The 24,381-nt window shown below is 45.0% G+C and overlaps 1 protein-coding gene across 1 annotated transcript in view; it reads right to left on the bottom strand.

The window, feature by feature from the left end:
- Positions 1-24,381, bottom strand: part of LOC117365527 (2'-5'-oligoadenylate synthase 3-like) — an 81,081-nt gene that overhangs the window by 40,507 nt on the left and 16,193 nt on the right. Inside the window, exons 6-13 of the mRNA XM_033956008.1 lie at positions 24,143-24,239; positions 22,042-22,274; positions 15,324-15,570; positions 13,672-13,954; positions 8,857-9,029; positions 3,675-3,895; positions 3,420-3,516; positions 1,523-1,756 (exon numbers count right to left, since the gene is read on the bottom strand). Of these exons, the coding sequence (XP_033811899.1) occupies positions 1,523-1,756; positions 3,420-3,516; positions 3,675-3,895; positions 8,857-9,029; positions 13,672-13,954; positions 15,324-15,570; positions 22,042-22,274; positions 24,143-24,239 (1,585 nt within the window). The remainder of the gene's footprint in view (positions 1-1,522; positions 1,757-3,419; positions 3,517-3,674; positions 3,896-8,856; positions 9,030-13,671; positions 13,955-15,323; positions 15,571-22,041; positions 22,275-24,142; positions 24,240-24,381) is intronic.

Here is a 24,381-nt window from a genome sequence, read left to right as displayed (position 1 = left end):
GGAGTAAATTCTCATACCCAAAATTGGGCATGGATCCCAGTGCAAAGCGCTATTCTAGAAATGGCATCCAGCTAATACTTATTTTTACTAATCCCATATGCAGTGGCGTACCAAGGGGGGAGAGGAGAGGGGGCGGTCCGCCCCGGGTGCATGCTCCAAGGGGGAGCACAGCCGGCCGGTTCCGGAACCTCCTGCACTGCTCTAAACGGCACCTCAGATCGGCAGCCGCGCTAAAGTGCAGGAAGGTCCTGTGATGACTGCATCTACCGCCTCTGCTTCTGAAGAGGTAAGTGACGTTGGAGGGGGTGGACCGGCAGCCGCAGTCATTGTGGGACCTTGCCGCAACTCCCTGCATCTGCCGGCCCACTCCCCTCCGACGTCACTTACCTTTTCCGGAGCAGAGGCAGCAGAAGCAGTCATTGCGGGACCTTGCTGATTTGGATGAAGAGAGAATGGAGCATAGCAGAGTGGTGGAAGGAGAGAAAGGGGGTCAGGGTGGTATGGAAGGGTGGAGAAGGGTGAGAAAGGGGGTCAGGATGGTATGTAAGCATGGTGAAGGGTGAGAAAGGGGGCAGATGCTGATGGAAGTGGGAGGAAGGTAGAGGAGAGAGTGAAATGCCAACCATGGGAGTGTGGGAGAGGGAAGAAGAGAGGAGAGAGATGCCAGACCATTGGAGGAGGGAAGGGAAGAAGATGGATGCCAGACCTATGGAGGTAAAGGAAGAGATGGAAGGGGGAGGCATACAGTTTCTGGAAGGGGAATAGAAGGAGAGAAGATGCCCTATAGAAGGGGCAGAGAGAGGGTAGACAGTGGATGAAAGGAAGAGAGTGACAAGAAGATGAAGAAAGCAGAAACCAGAGAAGACAAGGTAGAAAAAATTCTTCTTTTTTTTTTGCTTTAGGGGAGAGGCATTGCTGTTTCTGTGGTGTTGCATTGTATGCAGAGTCCAGCTTCTTGGTGCTTCAGTTTAATCTTTGTCTACATATTTTTATTCTATCTCCCCTTTTACAAAACTGTAGAGCGTTTTTTAACGTTGGCATCTGAGCTGTTACCACCATGCTAAAAACCACACTACAGTTTTGTAAAAGGGGGAGGGGTTAGTTTGTGATTACATATTCTATACTAGGTGAAGGTGTTTTCTGTGTGTTCGAAAGACATGGTTTTTTGTTAGGATTGATCTGTACTAGTCTGGCTTGTTTAGTTTTTCAATGGGTGTACTGTTGTTGTACTGCTCACTGCAGTATATAAGATGCTGCCTTTTCCTAGGTACTCATGTGTGACATGTGGACTGTTACTAAAAATTCTGTTTTTCATACAGATGGAGGGGGGGGGGTGTCAAAAAATGATGGGCCCCGGGTGTCACATAAGCTAGGTACGCCATTGTCCATATGTAAGCTAAAGAATCAGTTGCCCTGAAAGACAGAAATGGGACCATCACCATCTTTTCTGCCCTTCAGTTGTTGCAGCAAGGAGGGAAGAAGAGGTGGGCAAGAACAAGAACTGAGATGAGTAGGCCTCTCACAGTATCGTACAATAGGATCCTTGGGTTTTTAGGATGAGAACGGTGCTGTAGAAGATGCCATAATGTGCCAGTGTATAGTGGTTCGACAGTTCCTGGTCCCCAAGAAAGAGGCTCTCGCTTTCAGTGGAAATACCCAGTCTCTCTTTGATCTGCTGGATTTTAGTGTAGGGGTTAATGGACACACGATGCAGGAGCTGGTTGTCTTGAGTGATCATAAGCTCAACAGATGACGGCTGAAAGAAAAAGAGACCACAGGTGAGGAAATCTCCCAGTTGTCCTTTCATGGATTTACGATCAGGGGCCCTCTCCCTTTCCCTGCTCCATGGTAAGGAACCATTTAAATCTACCCACTTAAAAATCCTGGAGCATTCCTCACAGAGAGTACCGAAGTACATTTTTTTCCTGCTGAACTGAAATTTGTAATCCTATAGGTCCAACAAATAGGTAAAAAATTGAAAGGGAGACGGATATACGGTTTTAGATTCAAGAAACTTATCAGCATGATGAGAGCATAAGAACATAAGAATAGTCTTTCTGGGTCAGACCAATGGTCGATTGAGCGCAGTAGCCTGTTCTCACAGTGGCCAATCCAGGTCCCTAGTACCTGGCCAAAACAACATTCCATGCTACCGATCCAGGGCAAGCAGAGGCTTCCCTCATGTCTTAATAACAGACTATGGACTTTTCCTCCAGGAATTTGTCCAAACTACTGGGCTAATGACTACATGTACTAATATCTCAATAAGCAAAATATATTGAAGGGTGTAAATAGAGTTTACAAAAGGTTTGGATAATTTCCTAAAAGAAAAGTCTGTAAGCCAGAGGGACTCGGGGAAATCTATTGCTTATTTCTAGGATAAGCAGCAGCAGATCTGTTCTACTCCTCTGGATCTTGCCCAGGCACTTGTGACCTGGGTTGGCCACTGTTGGAAACAGGATTCTGGGCTTGAGGGGACCTTCGGTCTGTCCCAGTATGGCAGCTCTTATGTAAGCAAAGTAAAGGACAATCAAGCCATTGTGACATCACCAATGAGGTTGGCTCTTAGGCTTTGGAGAAATGAGGCATTATGACATCATAATCTCAGCCCTGAAATGTTGTTACTCTTTGCGGTTCTGGACTGGCCACTTGATGGACCAGGATGCTGGGCTTCATGGACCTACTCGCTCCAGTCCTGGAGATAATATATTAGTCAGGAAGTGTAAATGTCAGATGTAATCCTGTTGTATTATATTTTATAACCTACATTTAAAAAACTTTTTTTTAAAAATTTCTTTATTCATTTTTAAAACTACAATTGTGCACAAGAGATGATGCATTTACACAAAATATTAACATTACAGCACAATAAACTTAATAGAAATAATGACAAGACTTATTCCCCCCCCCCATTTTCCAATTGACCAACAACTCATAAAATTACCTGTAAACAACCTATCTATACCTCTTAACCAATGCCAAAACATACCCCCCTCCCCAGGATGTGTATGTTTTCCTCATTTATATAAATAAATCAATCCTTACACTATTTAGTTAATGGTTCCCAAACTTCCATTAATTTTTTTATATCCCTTTTGAATGGCCATAAACTTTTCCATTTTAAAGACATAACAAAGGGATTCCCACCAGAATGAATAATTTAATCTATCCCAATTTTTCCAGTTCTGTAGATAAGCTGCATGGCTTATAAACAAAAGTTTGTTATTTTTTGCTGAAATTTGACTTTTTTGCCCTCATAGATGTTCCAAATAAAATGGCACCATACGATAGGGCCACTGGATTTTCTAATAAATTGTTAACTTGATGCCAAATAGATCTCCAGAATTTTAGTATCAAGGGACAATAGTATAGTAAATGATCTAAAAATTAAAAAATGAACTGATGATTATGAAGCATACCTGGGACAGGCAGCATGCAGCAGCTTTCGCGACCTCAATCCAGCAAAAATCTTCCCCCAAGTTTCCTGTCGGATCTGCTGGGTCCATGATAATCGGCCTAAAATGAAGGTGAGTCTTAGGTTACATAACAAAAGTTTAGAAGAGCACCAGGATACACATTACACAGTGACAGAGAAGAGACACCAGAGACACGTGTTAATAGCATTAACCATTTCCTGGACTCGAGTCAAATAAGGCAAAGGATGGTCTACTTACCTGGGTTTCCTTAACTGGGATTTCACGAACCTAAAGTCATAATAGTTCAGCCAATAAACACAGAGCGTCTTATATTTCACGATCGATTCCAGGACTTTACGGAAAACTTGGTCGGTTTTGAACTTTTCCTTCTTGCCATCCTCTTCCCAGGCACGAATGGTCAGGAGCTCCAGGGCATACTTTCGAGGCAGATTTTTCACTTCAGGTTTGTCCTCAAAGTACTAGGAATAGAGGAAACAGTTCTGAATAGGGTGACCAGATTTTTAGGAACGAAAATCTGGACCTATGGCCCTGCCCGAATCGCGCTCCGCCCCTCAACCTGTTTGCTTGTCAGGAGGGCATCTGCACATGTGCTGGTGTGACCCGATGATGTCAAACACATGCACGTGATGTCACCATGTTGCACCCGTGCATGAGCAGATGCCGTCCCGATGTCGCTGCTAGCAGGAAGCTTTTCTTTTTTAAAATTCTTTATTCATTTTTACATATTACAACAAGTGTTTAAGAAAAATCATTCGAACTTATAAATATGCATTTGATTAACTTTCATAGATCATTAAAAATATAACTTTTCAGCCAATACCTAGATTCTATAATATTTTGAATATTATGAACTATTCCTAGTATCTAAACAATTGATATCAAGTTGGAAAACCCTCCCAACCCCTCCCTCCCCTTAAAAAAGTTCCATTCCCAATACATCAAAAACAGTTAAATACTCTTATATATTATAGGATTTAATATTTATTACCCACCCACACCCCTCCATGTCAAATACCTAACTTTGGGAAAACATTATTACATTACATTAGTGATTTCTATTCCGCTTGTACCTTGCGGTTCTAAGTGGATTACATTAGAAGATGGCTGGTCATTTCCAGGCGATAACAATACAATACTTTACATTACTTTACATAACTTTGCATACCTTACTTATTACTCATTACAAAAATCTGTTAATGGTCCTCAAATCTTCTGAAATTTACCAAAGTATCCTCTTTGTGTTGCTATTCTGCGCTCCATTTTATATATATGATGACACACAGAATTCCAAGCAGGAACAAACAAACCAAAACTGCAGGGATGTACAACGATGTAGGCAAAATTTATTGTGACAACCAAAATACATTAAGAACCTTTTTACCAAACAAGGGACCCAACACGGTCCGTGTTTCGGACAACCTTCATCAGGGGTCACTTACCTTTTCCGGAGCAGAGGCACTTTTAGCCAGACTTCACAAGACTCAGTGACTCTTGGCGTGATAAATCACTGGTTTGTTTTTACTGTATTTTTCAATATTTTTTTGTGACACATGCTCTTTTCCCTTTTCTACCATTGACCCCTGATGAAGGTTGTCCGAAACACGGATCGTGTTGGATCCCTTGTTTGGTAAAAAGGTTCTTAATGTATTTTGGTTGTCACAATAAATTTTGCCTACATCGTTGTACATCCCTGCAGTTTTGGTTTGTTTGTTCCTGCTCCTTTTTTTTTACTGCAGATTAGGTTGGACCCTCTTTCTCCTCTTGGTTCTATTGCTTCTGACACACAGAATTCCACCAGAAACTGTAATTTAATCTGCTATGATTATTCCAATTGAGTGTAATCTGTTGAATGGACAAAGTGCCGGGTTTTGAAAAGCAGTCTGGACCCCCGGACATGCCCCTGAAAAGGAGGGCATGTCCGAGGAAATCCAGATGTCTGGTAACCCTAGATCTGAGGAACCTATGAGAGAGGGAAACTTTATGTACACCATCCTCAGATCTATATACTCAGTGCAAGATAGAAGTGGCTGGATAAAATGATCATGGCCAGGACTAATTGGGACTGGATCACCTGATTCCGGGATCATTCTAAGTAACTTGCTTACAGGTACACCCTACCCTGCTTGCTCTGCCATTGCCAATGGGAGCAATTGTGCCTGCCCATATTTGTGCCAGGTGTGGCCGCACCACGTGCACATTTCATGGAGGGGCATTTTCGATAGGAAGTCTAAGTCTGAGTTTGGATGTTTTGGGAAAGATGTCCAGAAATCCAATGGAGAAAATGTCCGTTCTCAAAACAGCAAGATGTCTATCTTTTTTTTTTTTTAATGGCCTATGTAGACATTTTGGTACTTAGTATCACTATCTCTTTTGGCCATTATTGAATATAAATACATCCACATGAAAAATTCACATAAGCAAGATTTCCTCAATCTTAGTAAACTGTTCAGACAGCTGAGCATAGCAGAGGGGCTCTTCTAAGAAGTACTGTAGTGAATTTCACATTAAAAGTCCCAGGTACAGATGTCACTATACACTTCCCCCCTCCCATATTTGCGGTGGTTAGGGGCAGAGCCGGCCCACGAATATTAAAAAACTGAGAATAATATTCGGGCTGGTTCTGCCCCTAACTCCTGCTTCTCCCCAGTTATTTTAAGCCCTGTAAGCCCCCCCTTAAGCCTTACCTGGTGGTCTAGCAGGTTTTCGGGCAGGAATGATCTTCCCACGCTCCTGCCCGAAATGGCTAGAAATGGCTGCCTTGAGCTCCCGTTGTCTCTCAAGACTAAGACGGGAGCTCAAGGCAGCCATTTCCTGCGAGCGATCTGCGCGGAGCAGGAGCGTGGGAAGATTGCTCCTGTCCGAAAACCCGCTAGACCACCAGGTAAGGCTTAAAATAGCCCGAAAAATAAAAATGATGTTTTTTGGCATAAAATTGCAAATAATTGAAACCGTAGATATGGAAACCGCAAATTCAAAGGGGGAAGTGTATCTTGCTTATGTTGTATGGTAAGCAGTGATGTACAAAGGGCGGGTCGGGAGATGCAGACCGCCCCGGGTGCCAGCCCTAGGGGGGTGCACAGCCGGCTAGATCCGGAACCTCCTGTGCTGCTCTTTAACGGGACCTGCACCTCAGGGCGGCTGCCGTACTTATTCCGAAGCAGAGTCGACAGTCACGCTGAAGTACAGGAAGGTCCCACAATAACTGCTTCTGCCGGCTCTGCTCCGGAAGACGTAAGTGACGACGGAGGGGGTGGACTGGCAGCCACAGTCATTGCGGGACCTTGCCGCAACTCCCTGCATCTGACGGCCCACCCCTTCTGACGTCACTTACGGTTTCCGGAGCAGATGCAGCAGAAGCAGTCATCACGCGACCTTGCTAGTTTTGAGGGAGAGAGGAGCATAGAAGGGTGGTGGATGGAGAGCAAGGGGGTCAGGGTGGTATGGAAGGGTGGTGGAGGGAGAGTAAGAGGTCAGGGTGGTATGGAAGGGTGGTGGAAGGAGAGAAAGGGGGCAGATGCTGATGGAATTGGTGTGCAGGGAAAGGGGAGAGAGACATAAGGAGGAAGGATACTGGAGGGAGAGAAAGGGGGCAGATGCTGATGGATGTGAGGGGAAGGGAGAGGAGAGAGTGAAATGCCAGACCATGAGGATGTGGGAGAGGGAAGGGAAGAAGAGGAGAGGAGAGAGATGCCAGACCATTGGAGGAGGGAAGGGAAGAAGATGGATACCAGACCAATGGGGGTGAAGGGAGAGATGGAAGGGGGAGGCATAGAGTTTCTGGAAGGGGAATAGAAGGAGAGAAGATGCCCTATAAAAGGGGCAGAGAGAGGTTAGATAGTGGATGAAAGGAAGAGAGTGACAAGAAGATGGGGAAAGCATAAACCAGAGAAGACAAGGTATAAAATAATTCTATTTATTTATTCTTTTTGCTTTAGGGGAGATGCATCGCTGTTTCTGTGATGTTGCATTGCATGCAGAGTCCAGCTTCTTGGTGCTTCAGTTAAACCTTTGTCTACGTATTTTTCTCCCCATTTTTTTAGCGCCGGCCGTGGTGGTAGCAGGTCTGATGCTCAGAATTCTATGAGCGTCAGAGCTGTTACCACCGTGGCTAAAATCCGCACTACAGTTTTGTAAAAGGGGGAGGGGTTAGTTTGTGATGACATATTCCATACTAGGCGAAGGTGTTTTCTGTGTTCTGTGTGTTCGAAAAGACATGGTTTTTTGTTAGGATTGACTGCAGGATTGATCTGTACTAGTCTGGCTTGTTTAGTTTTACAATGGGTGTAAGATGCTGCCTTTTCCTAGGTACACTCTTGTGTGACGTGTGGATTGTTACTAAAAATCATATTTTTCATACAGAGTGGGGGGGTGCCAAAAAATGATGGGCCCCGGGTGTCGCATATGCTAGGTATGCCACTGATGGTAAGCCCTCCAAAACCCACCCAAAACTTAACCCTATCTACCAGTACACCACAACAATAGCTCTTATGTCTCCAGGTGTCATCTTAATGTAAGTACAGTAGGTTTTGGAGAGCTCACCATATAATATAAGCAAGCTATAGGGACATGGATACCTGGTACTTTTAATGTGAAATTCACTGCAGTAACCTCTGCTCTCTGAGCTCAAATGTCTGTGTTAACATCTGAAGCTGCTAGAATGTACTTTTTTAAAAAACATCTTTGGATGATGGGAGGGGGTTGGCGACCATTATGGGAATAAGGGGGGTCATGTCTTAATTCCTCCAGTGGTCAACTGGTCAGTATTTTGGCACCTTTTTAGCATTTAGACGCTTTAAAAACAGGTCTAGCTCCAAACGTCTAAAAAAAGCCAGGACCTTTTGTTAACGGTTTTATTATGCCTGACGAGGGTCCAGGTCCTAAGCCCGCCCAAAACATGCCTCTAACACCCCCTCTTAAGTTATTATTTCTAAAGTGCTGAAAGGCTTACGAAGCACTGTACATTTTAACATACAATAGACGTCCCTGCTCAGAAGAGCTTACAATCTAATTTAGACAGGATATTTCAGGGGTGGGGATATTTTAGTGGGTCTAGGTATCTGGCGGCAGTGAGTGGGAGTTAGGAGTTGAAAACAGATTCCAGAAAGTGGGTTTTTAGCTTGGATTTGAACGCTGCCAGGGACGGAGCACGACCTATTGATTCAGGCAGCCTGTTCCAGGCATATGGCGCCTGCAAGAAAGAAGGGACGGAGTCTGGAGTTGGTGGTGGAAGAGAAGGGTACAGATAAGAGGCGCTTGCCTGAGAAATGGAGATTACGGGGAGGAGCATAGGGGGAGATAAGTGAAGAAAGATATGGGAGGTGGGGCAGTAACTATCTTCGTAGAATTGCTCTGGAGCAGTGAGCTCCCATATCATACAGTGCTGTGCTGTGTTATATGATTATTTTATTCTGTACATTACCGATTTGTACCAGTATTTCACCAGACGGATCAGGCTCTTCACTTTGGTTGGTTGACCTTTGACGAAATCCCTCTGGAGCTCAGTGAAGCAAGTGGAAAACCCTCCGTTAGGGTGGGAGTACAGGAGTTTTTCATATACCTGAGGGTGAGGTCTGTAGCCCACAATGATGTGGCCTGTTAAGAAAAGTACAATTTGATTAAATAGAAAAGGAGAAGGGAGAGAGGTAATCACTTGCAAGGCTGTCAATTTGCCCAGATCCAGGAGGGAGACTTTTTGGCCAGTCCTAGTCGTAAGCTCGTGCGCCAGAGCGGTGCGGTATTTGTAACGCCTGATTTTCTCCATTGAATTTAGTACTACAAGTCCCATAATGCACCAGGATAAGGCGGTCAGAAACCCAGGACTGGCCTCACTGCTCGCTCCAGGAATCGAGTAATGGCAGCTCTGCATGTGTCTACACCTTCAATGGGGCATCTTTGAACTTTGCGTCTACACTCCTGAAACATTTTAGGATTTCTAAATAAACCAAACATCCCTTGTTCTCCATTAGATACTGGGGGCTTACCACTGAATTCTCCCTTCTCTCGCTTATATATTCCCTCTGGCGCCAATTAAGTTCGCCAATTCATCCTAGAAAAAAATTGCTACTCACCTCATTGCTATCACTACGGTCACCTTCGAAGTGCTCCCCTTGGGAAGCTACGCTCTGATGCCAGCGCCTAGTCCAGCCTTAAAATAAATTTTGGAACTCTTTTTTCTGGAATGCCTGTCAGAGCTGTTCCTACCCCTCCGAAATGCTTGGAGATTCGTGGAGGGGGTTTCAATACCTAGCATTGTTGGCGGCGGCTTTTTTCTTCATCAACTGATGGGTACGCGTGATGTTAGATAAGGGGGAATGCAAATGAAGGGCAATGCCATGGGTCATCTTAGGGGTGGCAGGATAGCGGCACCAGTGTTCTTTGGGGGGGGCATGTGACTACAGCACTGGTGAGGGCGCGCATAGAGGGCAACGTTGAGGGTGGTAGGATAGTGGTAGCGGTGTTCTTCGGTGGGGGGTAAGCATGCGACTACAGCACTGGTGGTGGTCATCGGGGATTGAAGAGAGGACAGCAGCACCGGTGGTTGGGTGGTAGCTCGAATATAGACCGAGCTCCTAATTTTTGGGCCATTTTGTTGGCCCCAAAATCTCGGTTTTTATTCGAGTGTGTACGGTACCTGTATCTCCATATGTTGTAGTAATAAATTTGATTTCTCTCTTTCTTTGGTCCTGGTATGCTTATGACTACACCTCTGAGCCTCGTCCACCACACCACATTGCTCAACCACACTGAAGAACCAAGGAGAGGATTGGAACCCCCACCACCAGAACCATTCTGTGTGCCTTAAGTTCTGGGCTGCACTTCTGGGTTGTGTAAATATATCACCTGCTTCCACCCAGTGGAATAAAGGGGGAGGGGGGGGCAGTCCGCCCATCTTGTTGGTGGTGGTGATACCCATCCTCCTTTCTGCCCCACTACCGCACGCCCCTTCCCTCAAACCTCTCTAATGTTCCCGGCGCGAGCAGCAACCTCAAGCTGCTGCTCGTGCCAACGTTGGCTCTTTCTCCCGTGCCTAGGAAACGGCATCAGAGGAAGATCCAGCGCTGGTGCGAACTGCAGGTTGGAGCGACTGCTCGCGCCGGGAACATTAAAGAGGTATGGGGAAAGGGAAAGAGCGGATGAGATGGGGGGAATGGCACATCTCATCCCGGCTACACCACTGCTTCTGCCCTCCTCATAACCACATCGCACACTTCCCTGGTGCCCCGCTGTTTGAGCGCAGGACAAAAGCGCTCCGACAAAGCCGTGCCGAGAATTGCGCGCAGGGACGAATGCGCCCCGCCACCTGAGCCGTTAATACCATTCCCGTTAGCGCTGTGAGAGGGGGTTTGGGGGAGAAGCCCCGGTACACTGAGAAATACTCGCGCTTAAGTTGGGGTGGGGGGTGGGGGTGCTCCCCCAAACCGCCCATCAGAGTGGAAGAGCCGGTGTTCGGGAGAAGAGTGGGACTTTTCGGTGTATTGGGGGGGTAGTCCCCCCCCCACTTTCTCAACATGAGCGCAAGTATTTATCAGTGTAGTGGGGGGGGGTTTCCCCCTCACACACACCTTCACAGTGCAAATGGTAATAACTGCTTCAGGCGGCGCGTATTCGTCCCTGCGTGCAATTGTTGGCGCGGCTTTGTCCAGCGCGCCTTTGACGGGTCCCCCACTTCCCTTATACTCTCTGCGTATCACGCAGTTTCTTCTTCACTGCTCACCCCATGCACTGTAGTACATAGGCCATGGAGGCAGGGCCGGCTCAGTCTATGGACCAGTTGCGGCCCTGGCCCAGGGTGCCAGTGATAAAGGGTGCCAAAATCCCAGTCCAGCATCTCTCCTTCTCTCTTCCCTCCCCTCCCCTCTGCAAACAGGAAGGGAGAGATGCTGGATTGAGATTAGGATTCTGGTGCCTTTTTATCACCAGCATTAGGGGGAGAGACTTGAGCTAAAGGAAGAGTCAAGAAACCGTGGGAGGGGCTCAGGGCAACACAGTCCCTTGAGCCGGCCCTGAGTGGAGGGAGGTTGTGAAGCGTTAACAGAACCCTCTAAATGTAATGCTTTTGTGTATATTTGATGAAAACAAAAAACTGTGGATGAGGATGTTCTGAAAGATGATTTGTTTGTCACTCTTCACAATAAAAACAAATGAAGACATATCCAAGTTTATAGTCCACATATATTTGTTCTACCGGACCCTACACAGTCCGTGTTTCGGCAAACACGCCTTCCTGAGTTGAGTAGAACGGGTACAAGTGGATCGATTTTTCACTCTGTCAAAATTACAGACTAGAGGACATTTGATGAAGTTACAGGGAAATACTTTTAAAACCAATTGATGGAAATTTTCTCACTCAGAGAATAGTTAAGCTCTGGAATGCGTTGCCAGAGGTTGTGGTAAGAGCGGATAGCGTAGCTGGTTTTAAGAAGGGTTTGGACAATTTTCTGGAGGAAAAGTCCATAGTCTGTTATTGAGAAAGACATGAGGGAAGCCACTGCTTGCCCTGGATCACTAGCATGGAATGTTGCTACTCTTTGGGTTTTGGCCAGGTACTAGTGACCATGAGGACAGGCTACTAGACTTGATGGATCTTTGGTCTGACCCAGTATGACTGCTTTTATGTGAACCAAGTATAGGACAATCAAACGATTGTAACATCACTGATGAGGTTGGCTATGAGGCACTGTGGAATGAGGCATTATGACATCACAATCTAAGCCAGGGGTAGGGAACTCTGGTCCTCGAGAGCCGTATTCCAGTCGGGTTTTCAGTATTTCCCCAATAAATATGCTTGAGATCTATTTGCATGCACTGCATATTCAGTGGGGAAATCCTGAAAACCCGACTGGAATATGGCTCTCGAGGACCAGAGTTCCCTACCCCTGATCTCAGCTCTGGAATGTTGCTCTCATTGGGGTTCCGGAATCTTGCATTTCTTTGAGATGCTAGAATGTTGCTAGTCCTTGGGTTTTGGCCAGGTACTAGTGACCTGGATTGGCCACTGGGCTACTGGGCTTGATGGGCCATTGGTCTGACCCAGTAAAGCTAGTCTTATGTTCTTATGTCCTAAAAGTAATGGGTGTAATATGATGTAAATATATAGAATACTAATAAGAGATGAAATAATTGAAAACATGACATAATAGTGACTGTGGTGCCAAATATGTACACGCTGTTATTGGTGGCAAAGAAAATGGTCATTAAAGTGCTATGAATGTAAATGGTTGTGAAAATATGGAGGATGCCAAAGGCAGCAGATGTAATTGCGACAGATGAGAAACCAGACGTCCATAGTACACATTATAAACATAAAAGCCAATAGCCAGTGACTATCCTAATGTGGCGATCAAGACGTACCGGTTGATAGAAAAATCTCAGCTACAAACAGAATACGTGTCTTGAGCTGGGGAGTAAATTAGCTCAAACAAAAAAACAAATCAAATGCAAGCAAAGAAATAAATTCAGAGGATACATAAAACACATAAGCATGCATGAAAAAAATATGGAGAATATTAAAAACAATAACAGCCCATAGAGATTTAAAGGGCTTCGGGGCTGTTGCCACGCGGCAGCCACTAGCGCAGCTTAGTGAAAGAGGCCGTGAATAACAATTTCAAATAATGAGGTCTTGGCAAGAGAGAAGCTCCAAATATTAAATCATACCAACATTTGGGGCTCCTTTTATCAAGCCGCGCTAGCGGGGTTAACGCGCGTGACTTTTCATCAACCCCTGCGCTGGCCAAAAACTGCCGCCTGCTCAAGAGGAGACGGTCGTGGCTAGCGCGGCCGGCGGTCTAGCGTGCGCCATTACGCGCGTTAAACCGCTACCGCGGCTTGATAAAAGGAGCCCTTTGTCTAAAAACACCGAGGAAGGCGTGCTCGCCGAAACACGGACCGTGTAGGTTCCGGTAGGACAAATATAAGTGGACTATAAACTTAGGGCTCCTTTTACTAAGGTGCACTAGCGTTTGTAGTGCGCGCGCTAGCTGAAAAATTACCGCCTTTGTAAAAGGAGGCCTTGGATTTGGATTTATTTGTTTTTATTGTGAAGAGTGACAAATCAATCATCTTTCAGAACATCCTCGTCCACAGTTTTTTGTTTTTATCGGTTGGATTGCTTTCACTGGGGAACTTTGGGACTTCTCTTTGGTTTCTGAGTATTTTTGCCCAGGTTACCAGCTCCGGAACCGTGATCCAGTAGGGAGATGTGAACTTTGGGATTGCAGGAAGGAGTTGTTACCCAGAGCATCGTAGGCAGGCAGGACGTCGCACTCAACGACATCCTCATAATTCGGAAGCTTCAGCTGAAAACTGAGCACCCGTGGGTTGGACCATTTTGAATTCTCAATGGTGACTGTAAAGTCCTTGTCCTCCGTGTATGTTTCCAGCTTCCGGCGGATCTGTTCGATAATCTCCTTCCGGTTATTCTCTTGGTCTCTGTATTCTTTGAAGCAGTTGAGAAATACCACAAGGTCGGCATCGGATCTGCCTTTCAGGGTTGTGCCTTTGCCGGTGGACCCTCCCTAAAAGAATAGATTGCAACATGATCAGAAAAGGGATAGAGGGGTGATCCAGTGCTTTGGGGGTGGAGGGCCTGCTCTTGGAAGTCTGTGGTGTGGTCTTCCCAGCAGGAGCAGATCTCCATTTCCGACATGCATTTAGAACTCAATTTAGAAATAGGTTGCACCAAATTTTGAAGGTGTCATCTGCTCTTTACAACCTACCCTTCCCCTCCAGGCAGCTTGCAGGGACTTCAAAAGTGGGGCTGGAGAAAAGTGCAGAGCAATTGCTTTCTGTTCTGTGAGTCTGCTCTGACTTCACCCTCTCATGTCTTGTCCTGACAAGACATCCAGCCTTGGGGAGGGGTGGAGGGACGAGATACAGGGCATAGAGGGCAGGGAAGGGAAGGAGATAGAGAGGGAGGGAAAGAGAGGAGATACCAGAGTAAGGAGAGGGAAGGAGAGATGGAAAGGAAGGATAGGGAAAAGATGCCACGGCATGGGGGTGGGAAGGAGAGACTGAGATGCAAGACCATTGGGAAGGAAGGGGAGGGGGGTAGGAAGGGAAGGAAAGGAAGGAAGGGAAGGAAAGGATATGCCAAAGCATGGAGGGAGAGGGAGAGATGGAAGGAGAAGAGAGGAGAGAAATCCCAGGACATGGGGGAAGGGAAGCAGATGCCAAGATGCCAGATCATGGGATGAGTTGGGGTGGGAAAGAGTGAAGGAAAGAAGGGAGAGATGCCAGAACATAGGAGAGGGAGTGGAGACAGAAAGAGAAAAATGGAAGGAACAGAGAAAGAGGGCAGATGCTGAATAGACTGGAGAGTGAAGAGAAGATGAGGAAAGCAGAAACCAGAGATGAAAAAAGGTAGAAACAAATTTTATTTTGTTGCTTTGGAATAACGTTGTATTGATAAACATTTATAAATAGAAAATGGAAATAAGGTAATCTTTATACTGGACTAATTTTAATACTTTTTTTTTTTTACTAACTTTTGGAGACCAAAATCCTCTTCCTCAGGCAGTGGCATAGCAAAGGGGGTGGGGGAGGGGGTGGCGCACTGCCCTGGGTGAAGCCCCTAAGACAGGGGTGTCAAAGTCCCTCCTCGACCATCGCAACCCAGTCGGGTTTTCAGGATAACCCCAATGAATATGCATGAGATCTATGTGCATGCACTGCTTTCAATGCATATTCATTGGGGAAATCCTGAAAACCCGACTGGATTGCGGCCCTCGAGGAGGGACTTTGACACCCCTGCCCTAAGAGGTGCTTCTCCGATCCCTTTATATAGGGGGGATGTTAAAAGAAAATGACGGGCGCCGGGCGACACATACCCTAGGTACGCCACTGATGCCAACGTGGACCTTCCTTAGGACCCATCCCTGGACTTACCTTAACCACCTTTAGCACCTTGACTTTAGATTCCTTAAATGAGTCTTCTTTCAGAAATGTACAGATTTTGTCCACAACATTTCCCATCTTGTCCAGGAAATCCTGATCGGGCTGAAGTTTCTTACTAATGAATATATTTAAGTCTTCCTCTTTAGCGTTGCAAAGATCTATGTTGGCTTTTAAGCAGGCAGAACAGGGGTTGCCAGACATAGCTGCTGTGTCTGTGCGTCTCGAGTCTCTCAGTTGTCAGTGCAAGGACTGATCAGCCAAGGCAGGGTGACAGTGCTGAAAAACTTGCCTTTTACACTCTCTTAAAGCCGCTCCCTTCCTTTTGGCTTTCAGTTTTCCAGTCGTTACTCGAGTTTCGCTTTCCCAGCTATGACACTGCTACATGTTTACCACGCTCCACGACCCTGTGTATCTCAGCTCCGTACCGAGCATCACCTGAGTCAAGTTTCAAGTTTATTTTTGACTTGAATCGCTTAATTTAATTTGCTAAGCGATTTACAGATAAAAAAGTAGGTACATCAGATTAATTATTTTATTTTTTTTTAAATCTTTATTGGTTTTCCAAACCAACAACAGTGCAATAAACAATTAGATGTACATATAATAAACCAAGAAAAAGCACATTTATCTTTCAGAAAAACATTTACAATCACTTTTACCCTCTCCCACCCACTCACCCACCCACCCACTCAAATGACTAAACAAGAAAACATAAATATATATACTAGTCTTTAAGCCCGTTACATTAATGGGTGCTAGAATAGATGTGTGTGTGTGTGTCTTTCTTTCTTTCTTTCTCTCTCCTTGGCCGCTATCTGTCTTTCTTTCTGTCTCTCTCTTTCCTTGGCCGTTGTCTTTCTTTCTTTCTCTCTCCTTGGCCGCTGTCTGTCTGTCTTTCTTTCTGTCTCTCTCTTTCCTTGGCCGCTATCTGTCTTTCTTTCTTTCTTTCTGTCTCTCTCTTTCCTCGGCTATCCACCACCACCCCTTGCCTGCTCCCCCTGTCCAGCAGCACCCCTTCCCTGCTCCCCCTGTCCAGTAGTACCCCTTCTCCTTTCCCTGCTCCCCCTGTCCAGCATCCGCTAGCCCCGGCAGCCTCAGGGCTTTTGCTAGGCCGGCCCACCTCGCATTATCAAAGTGGGCCGGCCTAGCAAATGCCCCGCGGCTGCAAGATGAAACCGCGGCTGCTGCATTTGCTGGTCCGGGGGTGAGAAGAGGCATCTCGGCAGCGGCAGCACAGGAAGTCAGCCGGCATCAGAGATCGGGGCAGAAGGCAGGCAGTGTGCATGTGTAGCACAGAAGCACACATCACGGCGGCAGGGATTATAGCATCGTAAGTGCACATGCGCGCTTAGGCTTTTATTATAAGCAACAACCCCCTCCCCCCCAAACCCAGGATCAACTGCTCAGAATCTAAAAATACAGAAAATGAAAATCAACCATCCAATACTTAGGAAACTGGTTTGAAAAGACAAGTGAGTCAAAGGTTCTTTCTGGCTTTCACATGGTATGTTTCCATCTGTTCCACCTTAAAAGCAGGCTGTGCTGGGTTAATTTCATGGTTATCCTGCCCTGGTGACTTAAGAATTATCTTTGGCTTCCGAAGATAAGAAAATTTAATGGATATTGAACTTCAGGTCCCCAAGCAATTGTATGAAAAGAACTAGAGTTTCAGTTTCCGCCCTTTCTTGAAGAATGGAAACCGAAACTATACTGTATGTTACTAATATTAACAGGTCCCTTGAAAACTGAAAAAAATGTTTTGATTTATGAAATACGGAGCTTAGACCTCGGAAGTTAAGTAACAGTTAATGCAATTGTTACTGAAGTTCACAGGAGCTTCTTAAGATGTTCGTGGAAAGTATTATTAAAACATACAAATGTGGTTTGAAAAAGTACTACAATTTTTTCCAAAATCCGCGAGAACTAGTTTAAATTTTTTTTAAAAAAATTATTTTTATTATTTTATTAAATTACAATAGTGTAATACAGTAAATTGACAACATGAAAATATTACAAGAAATCACTATTACAAGCAGAAAGTATAGAATCATAACTATGGTGTCAGGTCAAAAGCGCGCCGGGACAAAGGCGCGCCCAGACAATTGAGCGCAGCGCGGAGGCGCGCGCCGCTCAAAATTACTGTTTTTAGGGCTCCGACGGGGGTGTGTGGGGGGAACCCCCCCTTTACTTAATAGACATCGCGCCGCGTTGTGGGGGCATTGTGGGGGGTTGTAACCCCCTACATTTTACTGAAAACTTAACTTTTTCCCTGTTTTTAGGGAAAAAGTTAAGTTTACAGTAAAATGTGGAGGGTTACAACCCCCCAAAACGCCGGCACGATGTCTATTAAGTAAAGTGGGGGGTTCCCCAACAAAACCCCCCGTCGGAGCCCCTAAAAACTGTAATTTTCTTCGGCGCGCGCCTCCATCTTGCGCTCAGTTGTCGGCGCGGGCCTTTGTCATTCGCGCCGTTGTCTATGAACCCATACGTATAACCGCCCCCCTTCCATCAATTATTGATATTAAGAATATTAAACATCTTAATAATAAGATTCAATATCTATGTTAATCAGTATCTATCCCTACCCAACCCTCCCGCCCATCCCAACCCAGATGTGTAATGAAAAAAAAAACCAAAAACCAAAACACCTCAGAAGGCAATATATTATCTATTACTTTGAATTCGCAAATAATGCCAATGGATTCCAAATTTTGTTAAATAGAACGCTACATCCTGACCGTTCTGCGCTTACTCTTTCAAATGAATCTGTATGCAAGCGTTGAATTTATACGGCCCTTCTTCTGGGTACGAGTCATTCATAGGGTTACCAGATGTCTGGGAAAACCCGGATATGCCGGATTTTCAAAACTCAAAAAATACTGAAGGGGTAACAAAATCAAATAATGTTACTGTTGAGTGACTAAATAAAGTTAGTTGTATACAAAAAAGTCACTGCATGAAAAATGTACATAAATAATATTTTCAAAAATGATTCCACAAGTATTAAGTCTTAACTAGTTAACTTCACGGCGGCAGGGATTATAGCATCGTAAGTGCACATGCGCGCTTAGGCTTTTATTATAAGCAACAACCCCCTCCCCCCCCCCCAACACTAGAGGGCACTCAAAAAAATTGAAGGGAGATAGGTTCAGAACAAATGCTAGGAAGTTCTTCTTCACCCAGAGGGTGGTGGACACCTGGAATGCGCTTCCAGAGGGGGTGGTTGAGCAGAGTACGGTTTCGGGTTTCAAAAAGTTATTGGACGAATTCCTGAAGGGTAAGGGAATCCAGGGGTACAATTAGAGGGTTACTATACAAGACAAAATGTTCTTGAGTAATAGATCACTACAGGCCATTGACCTGGGGGGCTGCCGCGGGAGCGGACTGCTGGGCATGGTGGACCTATGGTTTGACTCGGCAGAGGCAATGCTTATGTGCTTATGAGCTGAGACGTCCATAGCTTCCTGGTTTAATAGTCCTTGATTTTGGGGTTGATTTCCTGAAGGTAAATAATAAACCTGAGAAAGTGGAGGTAAAAGATCTTCCGATATGCCCCAAACCTCTTGAAAATATTTTTTAATCATTTCTCTCGGAGCCACCATTGCGACCCTAGGAAAGGCCTCGTGCCTTTTATTAGGATTCAGATCACAATGGCATAAGCAGTTATCAATTCACAAGTCATCTGATACAATACGTCATTAATCAGGCCATTTTCATGCTAACAAAAACCCATTACCATGCAGGAAAAAACTCAAACATAGGCACCAGGACTAGATGGGATCAGATGTGATGATGTCACTTAAAAGTCATCCCATAATAGAGCATATTTGATCCTGTTTACCCATCATCCATCCTTTCAAATCTTAGTTCCCTGTTCATTTTCTACATTTCCCAATAACCCTTGTCGCCATTAGCCTCAAGTTTTCTGCAGACGTCCAGAATGTGCATTTCATGAGCAGTTCTCAGCCTAGTACTTGTTTCTTATCAGGGCACAGGTCGATCAAGGCTAGAAGCATAACATTCCCAAGAATATGATTCTATAGCAAAACTCTATTCTTATGGCTAACATTTCACAGTGTATGCAAAAGCTCTGCTCTTATAAACTTATATATATATTCATATTTTTTTTTCTGAGAGGGCCCCTGATCCTCACTAAGTTCCTATTGGGCCCATCAGTCTCCCCCTTTGATCTCTCCCACAGAGATTGGAACCAGAGTGGCACGGTTTGGTTGACTGATTGATTTGGATTTCTATCCCGTTCTTCCGGGCGTTCAGAACGAGTTGCAATTGACATTCACAGTAAAATACAGGACAAAATTTACAGGCATTTGAAGAGAGACAGATGAGAAGAGGGGGAGCAAGGGGAGCAGGGAAGTGAGGAGGAGGGTTGTGAGAGAGGGAGCGGGAGATTAAGGAAGGGGAGCAAGGAGGGGGCTGTCCAGTTGAAGAGATGGGTCTTCAGCCTTTTCCGGAAGGTCATCAGCGAGTCTTGAGATATTGTCTTGAAATACCATTTGATGTACCAGGGACGACACTTTAAAACTGAATCCTTTGCTCAATCGGCAGCCAATGCAAGCTTTTCAATATAGGGGTTATATGGGCTGCCCTCGTTGCCCCATTAATCATCCTAGCTACAGAATTCATAAGCACCTGCAGAACCTTCAATTTCGTTTTAGGCAAGCCCAGAAACAAGGAATTGCAATAATCCAACCGGGTCAGAAGCAAAGATTGGGCCACAGTTCGAAAATCAGGCTGATTCAAAAATCAGAGGGTGGTGGACACCTGGAATGCGCTTCCAGAGGGGTGATAAGACAGAGTACGGTATTGGGGTTCAAGAAGGGATTAGATAATTTCCTGAAGGAAAAGGGGATAGAAGGGTATAGATAGAAGATTACTATACAGGTCCTGGATCTGATGGGCCACCGCGTGAGCGGACTGCTGGGCATGATGGACCCCTGGTCTGACCCGGCAGAGGCACTGCTTATGTTCTTATGGTTTTAGCCTATACAACAAACAAAGTTGGGCATAACCTTTCTGAATAATACACCCAGTTTGCTTTCCAATAGATAAAACCGAGTCTAAGATGACACCCAGCTTAGACTGTAATATGTTTTTTTTACCTTTCTCTTCGCCCAGGGAAGCTGCACCTAATTTAAATGCAATAATTTACATCAGGTTTCACTTGGAGTAAATTCTCATACCCAAAATTGTGCATGGATCCCAGTGCAAAGCGCTATTCTAGAAATGGCATCCAGCTAATACTTATTTTTACTAATCCCATATGCAGCGGCGTACCAAGGGGGGAGAGGAGAGGGGGCAGTCCGCCCCGGGTGCATGCTCCAAGGGGGAACACAGCCGGCCGGTTCCGGAACCTCCCGCGCTGCTCTAAATGGCACCTCAGATCGGAAGCAGCGCTAAAGTGCAGGAAGGTCCTGTGATGACCTCGTCTACCACCTCTGCTTCGGAAGAGGTAAGTGACGTCGGAGGGGGGTGGACCGGCAGCCGCAGTCATTGTGGGACCTTGCCACAACTCCCTGCATCTGCCGGCCCACTCCCCTCCGACATCATTTACCTTTTCCGGAGCAGAGGCAGCAGAAGCAGTCATTGCGGGACCTTGCTGATTTGGATGAAGAGAGAATGGAGCATAGCAGAGTGGTGGAAGGAGAGAAAGGGGGTCAGGATGGTATGGAAGGGTGGTGAAGGGTGAGAAAGGGGGTCAGGATGGTATGGAAGCATGGTGAAGGGTGAGAAAGGGGGCAGATGCTGATGGAAGTGCGAGGAAGGTAGAGGAGAGAGTGAAATGCCAACCATGGGAGTGTGGGAGAGGGAAGAGAGGAGAGAGATGCCAGACCATTGGAGGAGGGAAGGGAAGAAGATGGATGCCAGACCAATGGAGGTAAAGGAAGAGATAGAAGGGGGAGGCATACAGTTTCTGGAAGGGGAATAGAAGGAGAGAAGATGCCCTATAGAAGGGGCAGAAAGAGGGTAGACAGTGGATGAAAGGAAGAGAGTGACAAGAAGATGAAGAAAGCAGAAACCAGAAAAGACAAGGTAGAAAAAATTATTTTTATTTTCGGTTTAGGGGAGATGCATTGCTGTTTCTGTGGTGTTGCATTGTATGCAGAGTCCAGCTTTTTGGTGCTTCAGTTTAATCTTTGTCTACGTATTTTTATTCTATCTCCCCTTTTACAAAACTGTAGAGCGTTTTTTAGCGTTGGCATCTGAGCTGTTACCACCGTGGCTAAAAACCACACTACAGTTTTGTAAAAGGGGGAGGGGTTAGTTTGTGATTACATATTCCATACTAGGTGAAGGTGTTTTCTGTGTTCTGTGTGTTCGAAAGACATGGTTTTTTGTTAGGATTGATCTGTACTAGTCTGACTTGTTTAGTTTTTCAATAGGTGTACTGTTGTTGTACTGCTCACTGCAGTATGTAAGATGCTGCCTTTTCCTAGGTACTCATGTGTGACATGTGGATTGTTACTAAAAATTATGTTTTTCATACAGATGGAAGGGGGGGTGTCAAAAAATGATGGGCCCCGGGTGTCACATAAGCTAGGTACGCCATTGTCCATATGTAAGCTAAAGAATCAGTTGCCCTGAAAGACAGAAATGGGACCATCACCATCTTTTCTGCCCTTCAGTTGTTGCAGCAAGGAGGGAAGAAGAGGTGGGCAAGAACAAGAACTGAGATGAGTAGGCTTCTCACAGTATCGTACAATAGGATCCTTGGGTTTTTAGGATGAGAACGGTGCTGTAGAAGATGCCATAATGTGCCAGTGTATAGTGGTTCGACAGTTCCTGGTCCCCGAGAAAGAGGCTCCCGCTTTCAGTGGAAATACCCAGTGTCTCTTTGATCTGCTGGATTTTAGTGTAGGGGTTAATGGACACACGATGCAGTTGCTGGTTGTCTCGTTTGATCGTAAGCTCAACAGATGACGGCTGAAAGAAAAAGAGACCACAGGTGAGGAAATCTCCCAGTTGTCCTTTCATGGATTTACGATCAGGGGCCCTCTCCCTTTCCCTGTTCCATGGTAAGGAACCATTTAAATCTACCCACTTAAAAATCCTGGAGCATTCCTCACAGCAGCGTACCGAAGTACATTTTTTTCCTGCTGAACTGAAATTTGTAATCCTATAGGTCCAACAAATAGGTAAAAAATTGAAAGGGAGACGGATATAGGGTTTTAGATTCAAGAAACTTATCTGGATGATGAGAGCATAAGAACATAAGAATAGTCTTTTTGGGTCAGACCAATGGTCCATTGAGCCCAGTAGCCTGTTCTCACAGTGGCCAATCCAGGTCCCTAGTACCTGGCCAAAACAACATTCCATGCTACCAATCCAGGGCAAGCAGAGGCTTCCCTCATGTCTTAATAACAGACTATGGACTTTTCCTCCAGGAATTTGTCCAAACTACTGGGTTAATGACTACATGTACTAATGTCTCAATAAGCAAAATATATTGAAGGGTGTAAATAGAGTTTACAAAAGGTTTGGATAATTTCCTAAAAGAAAAGTCCGTAAGCCAGAGGGACTCGGGGAAATCTATTGCTTATTTCTAGGATAAGCAGCAGCAGATCTGTTCTACTCCTCTGGATCTTGCCAGGCACTTGTGACCTGGGTTGGCCACTGTTGGAAACAGGATACTGGGCTTGAGGGGACCTTCGGTCTGTCCCAGTATGGCAGCTCTTATGTAAGCAAAGTAAAGGACAATCAAGCCATTGTGACATCACCGATGAGGTTGGCTCTTAGGCTTTGGAGAAATGAGGCATTATGACATCATAATCTCAGCCCTGGAATGTTGTTACTCTTTGCGGTTCTGGATTGGCCACTTGATGGACCAGGATGCTGGGCTTGATGGACCTTCAGTCTCTCTCAATATGGAAACTTATGAATGAAGCAAAGAGGAAAGCAATTTCCTGCCGTAATAAGGCCAATGTAACCAGCCTGTCTTAAAGGGACCGAGCTGATCTGCATCACACCAAGGACTGTGCAGATGATGGAGCGATGCAAAACAGCTCATCATCTCTTCTCATTGGCAGTGGCAAAATGGGTGGGAGTTGGGGAAGCCAACGGGTGAGTAACTAATACTCGCTCCAGTCCTGGAAGTAATATATTAGTCAGGAAGTGTAAATGTCAGATGTAATCCTGTTGTATTATATTTTATAACCTACATTTAAAAATCTTTTTTAAAAAAATTCTTTATTCATTTTTTAAACTACAATTGTGCACAAAATATTAACATTACAGCACAATAAACTTAATAGAAATAATGACAAGACTTATTCCCCCCCTCCCATTTTCCAATTGACCAACTACTCATAAAATTACCTGTAAACAACCTATCTATACCTCTTAACCAATGCCAAAACATACCCCCCTCCCCAGGATGTGTATGTTTTCCTCATTTATATAAATAAATCAATCCTTACACTATTTAGTTAATGGTTCCCAAACTTCCACTAATTTTTTATATCCCTTTTGAGTGGCCATAAAATTTTCCATTTTAAAGACGTAACATAGGGATTCCCACCAGATAATTTAATCTATCCCAATTTTTCCAATTCTTTAAGATAAGCTGCATGGCAACCCCCGTCATTATAAACAAAAGTTTGTTATTTTTTACCGAAATTTGACTTTTTGCCCTCATAGATGTTCCAAATAAAATGGCACCATACGATAGTGCCATTGGATTTTCTAATAAATTATTAACCTGATCCCAAATCGATCTCCAGAAATTTAGTATCAAGGGACAATAGTATAGTAAATGATCTAAAAATAATCTAAAAAAAAATAAAGAAATGAACCTGGGACAGGCAGCATGCAGCAGCTTTCGCGACCTCATTCCAGCAAAAACCTTCCCCCAAGTTTCCTGTCGGATCTCCTGGGTCTATGATAATCGGCCTAAATATTTTGAAAAAATGAAGTTGAGTCTTAGGTTACATAACAAAAGTTTAGAAGAGCACCAGGATACACATTACACAGTGACAGAGAAGAGACACCAGAGACACACAGTTAATAGCATTAACCATTTCCTGGACTCGAG

This window comes from Geotrypetes seraphini, chromosome 8 (genome assembly GCF_902459505.1).
Source record: "Geotrypetes seraphini chromosome 8, aGeoSer1.1, whole genome shotgun sequence".
Lineage (NCBI taxonomy): Eukaryota > Metazoa > Chordata > Amphibia > Gymnophiona > Dermophiidae > Geotrypetes > Geotrypetes seraphini.
This window is presented reverse-complemented; position numbering and strand designations above follow the sequence as displayed.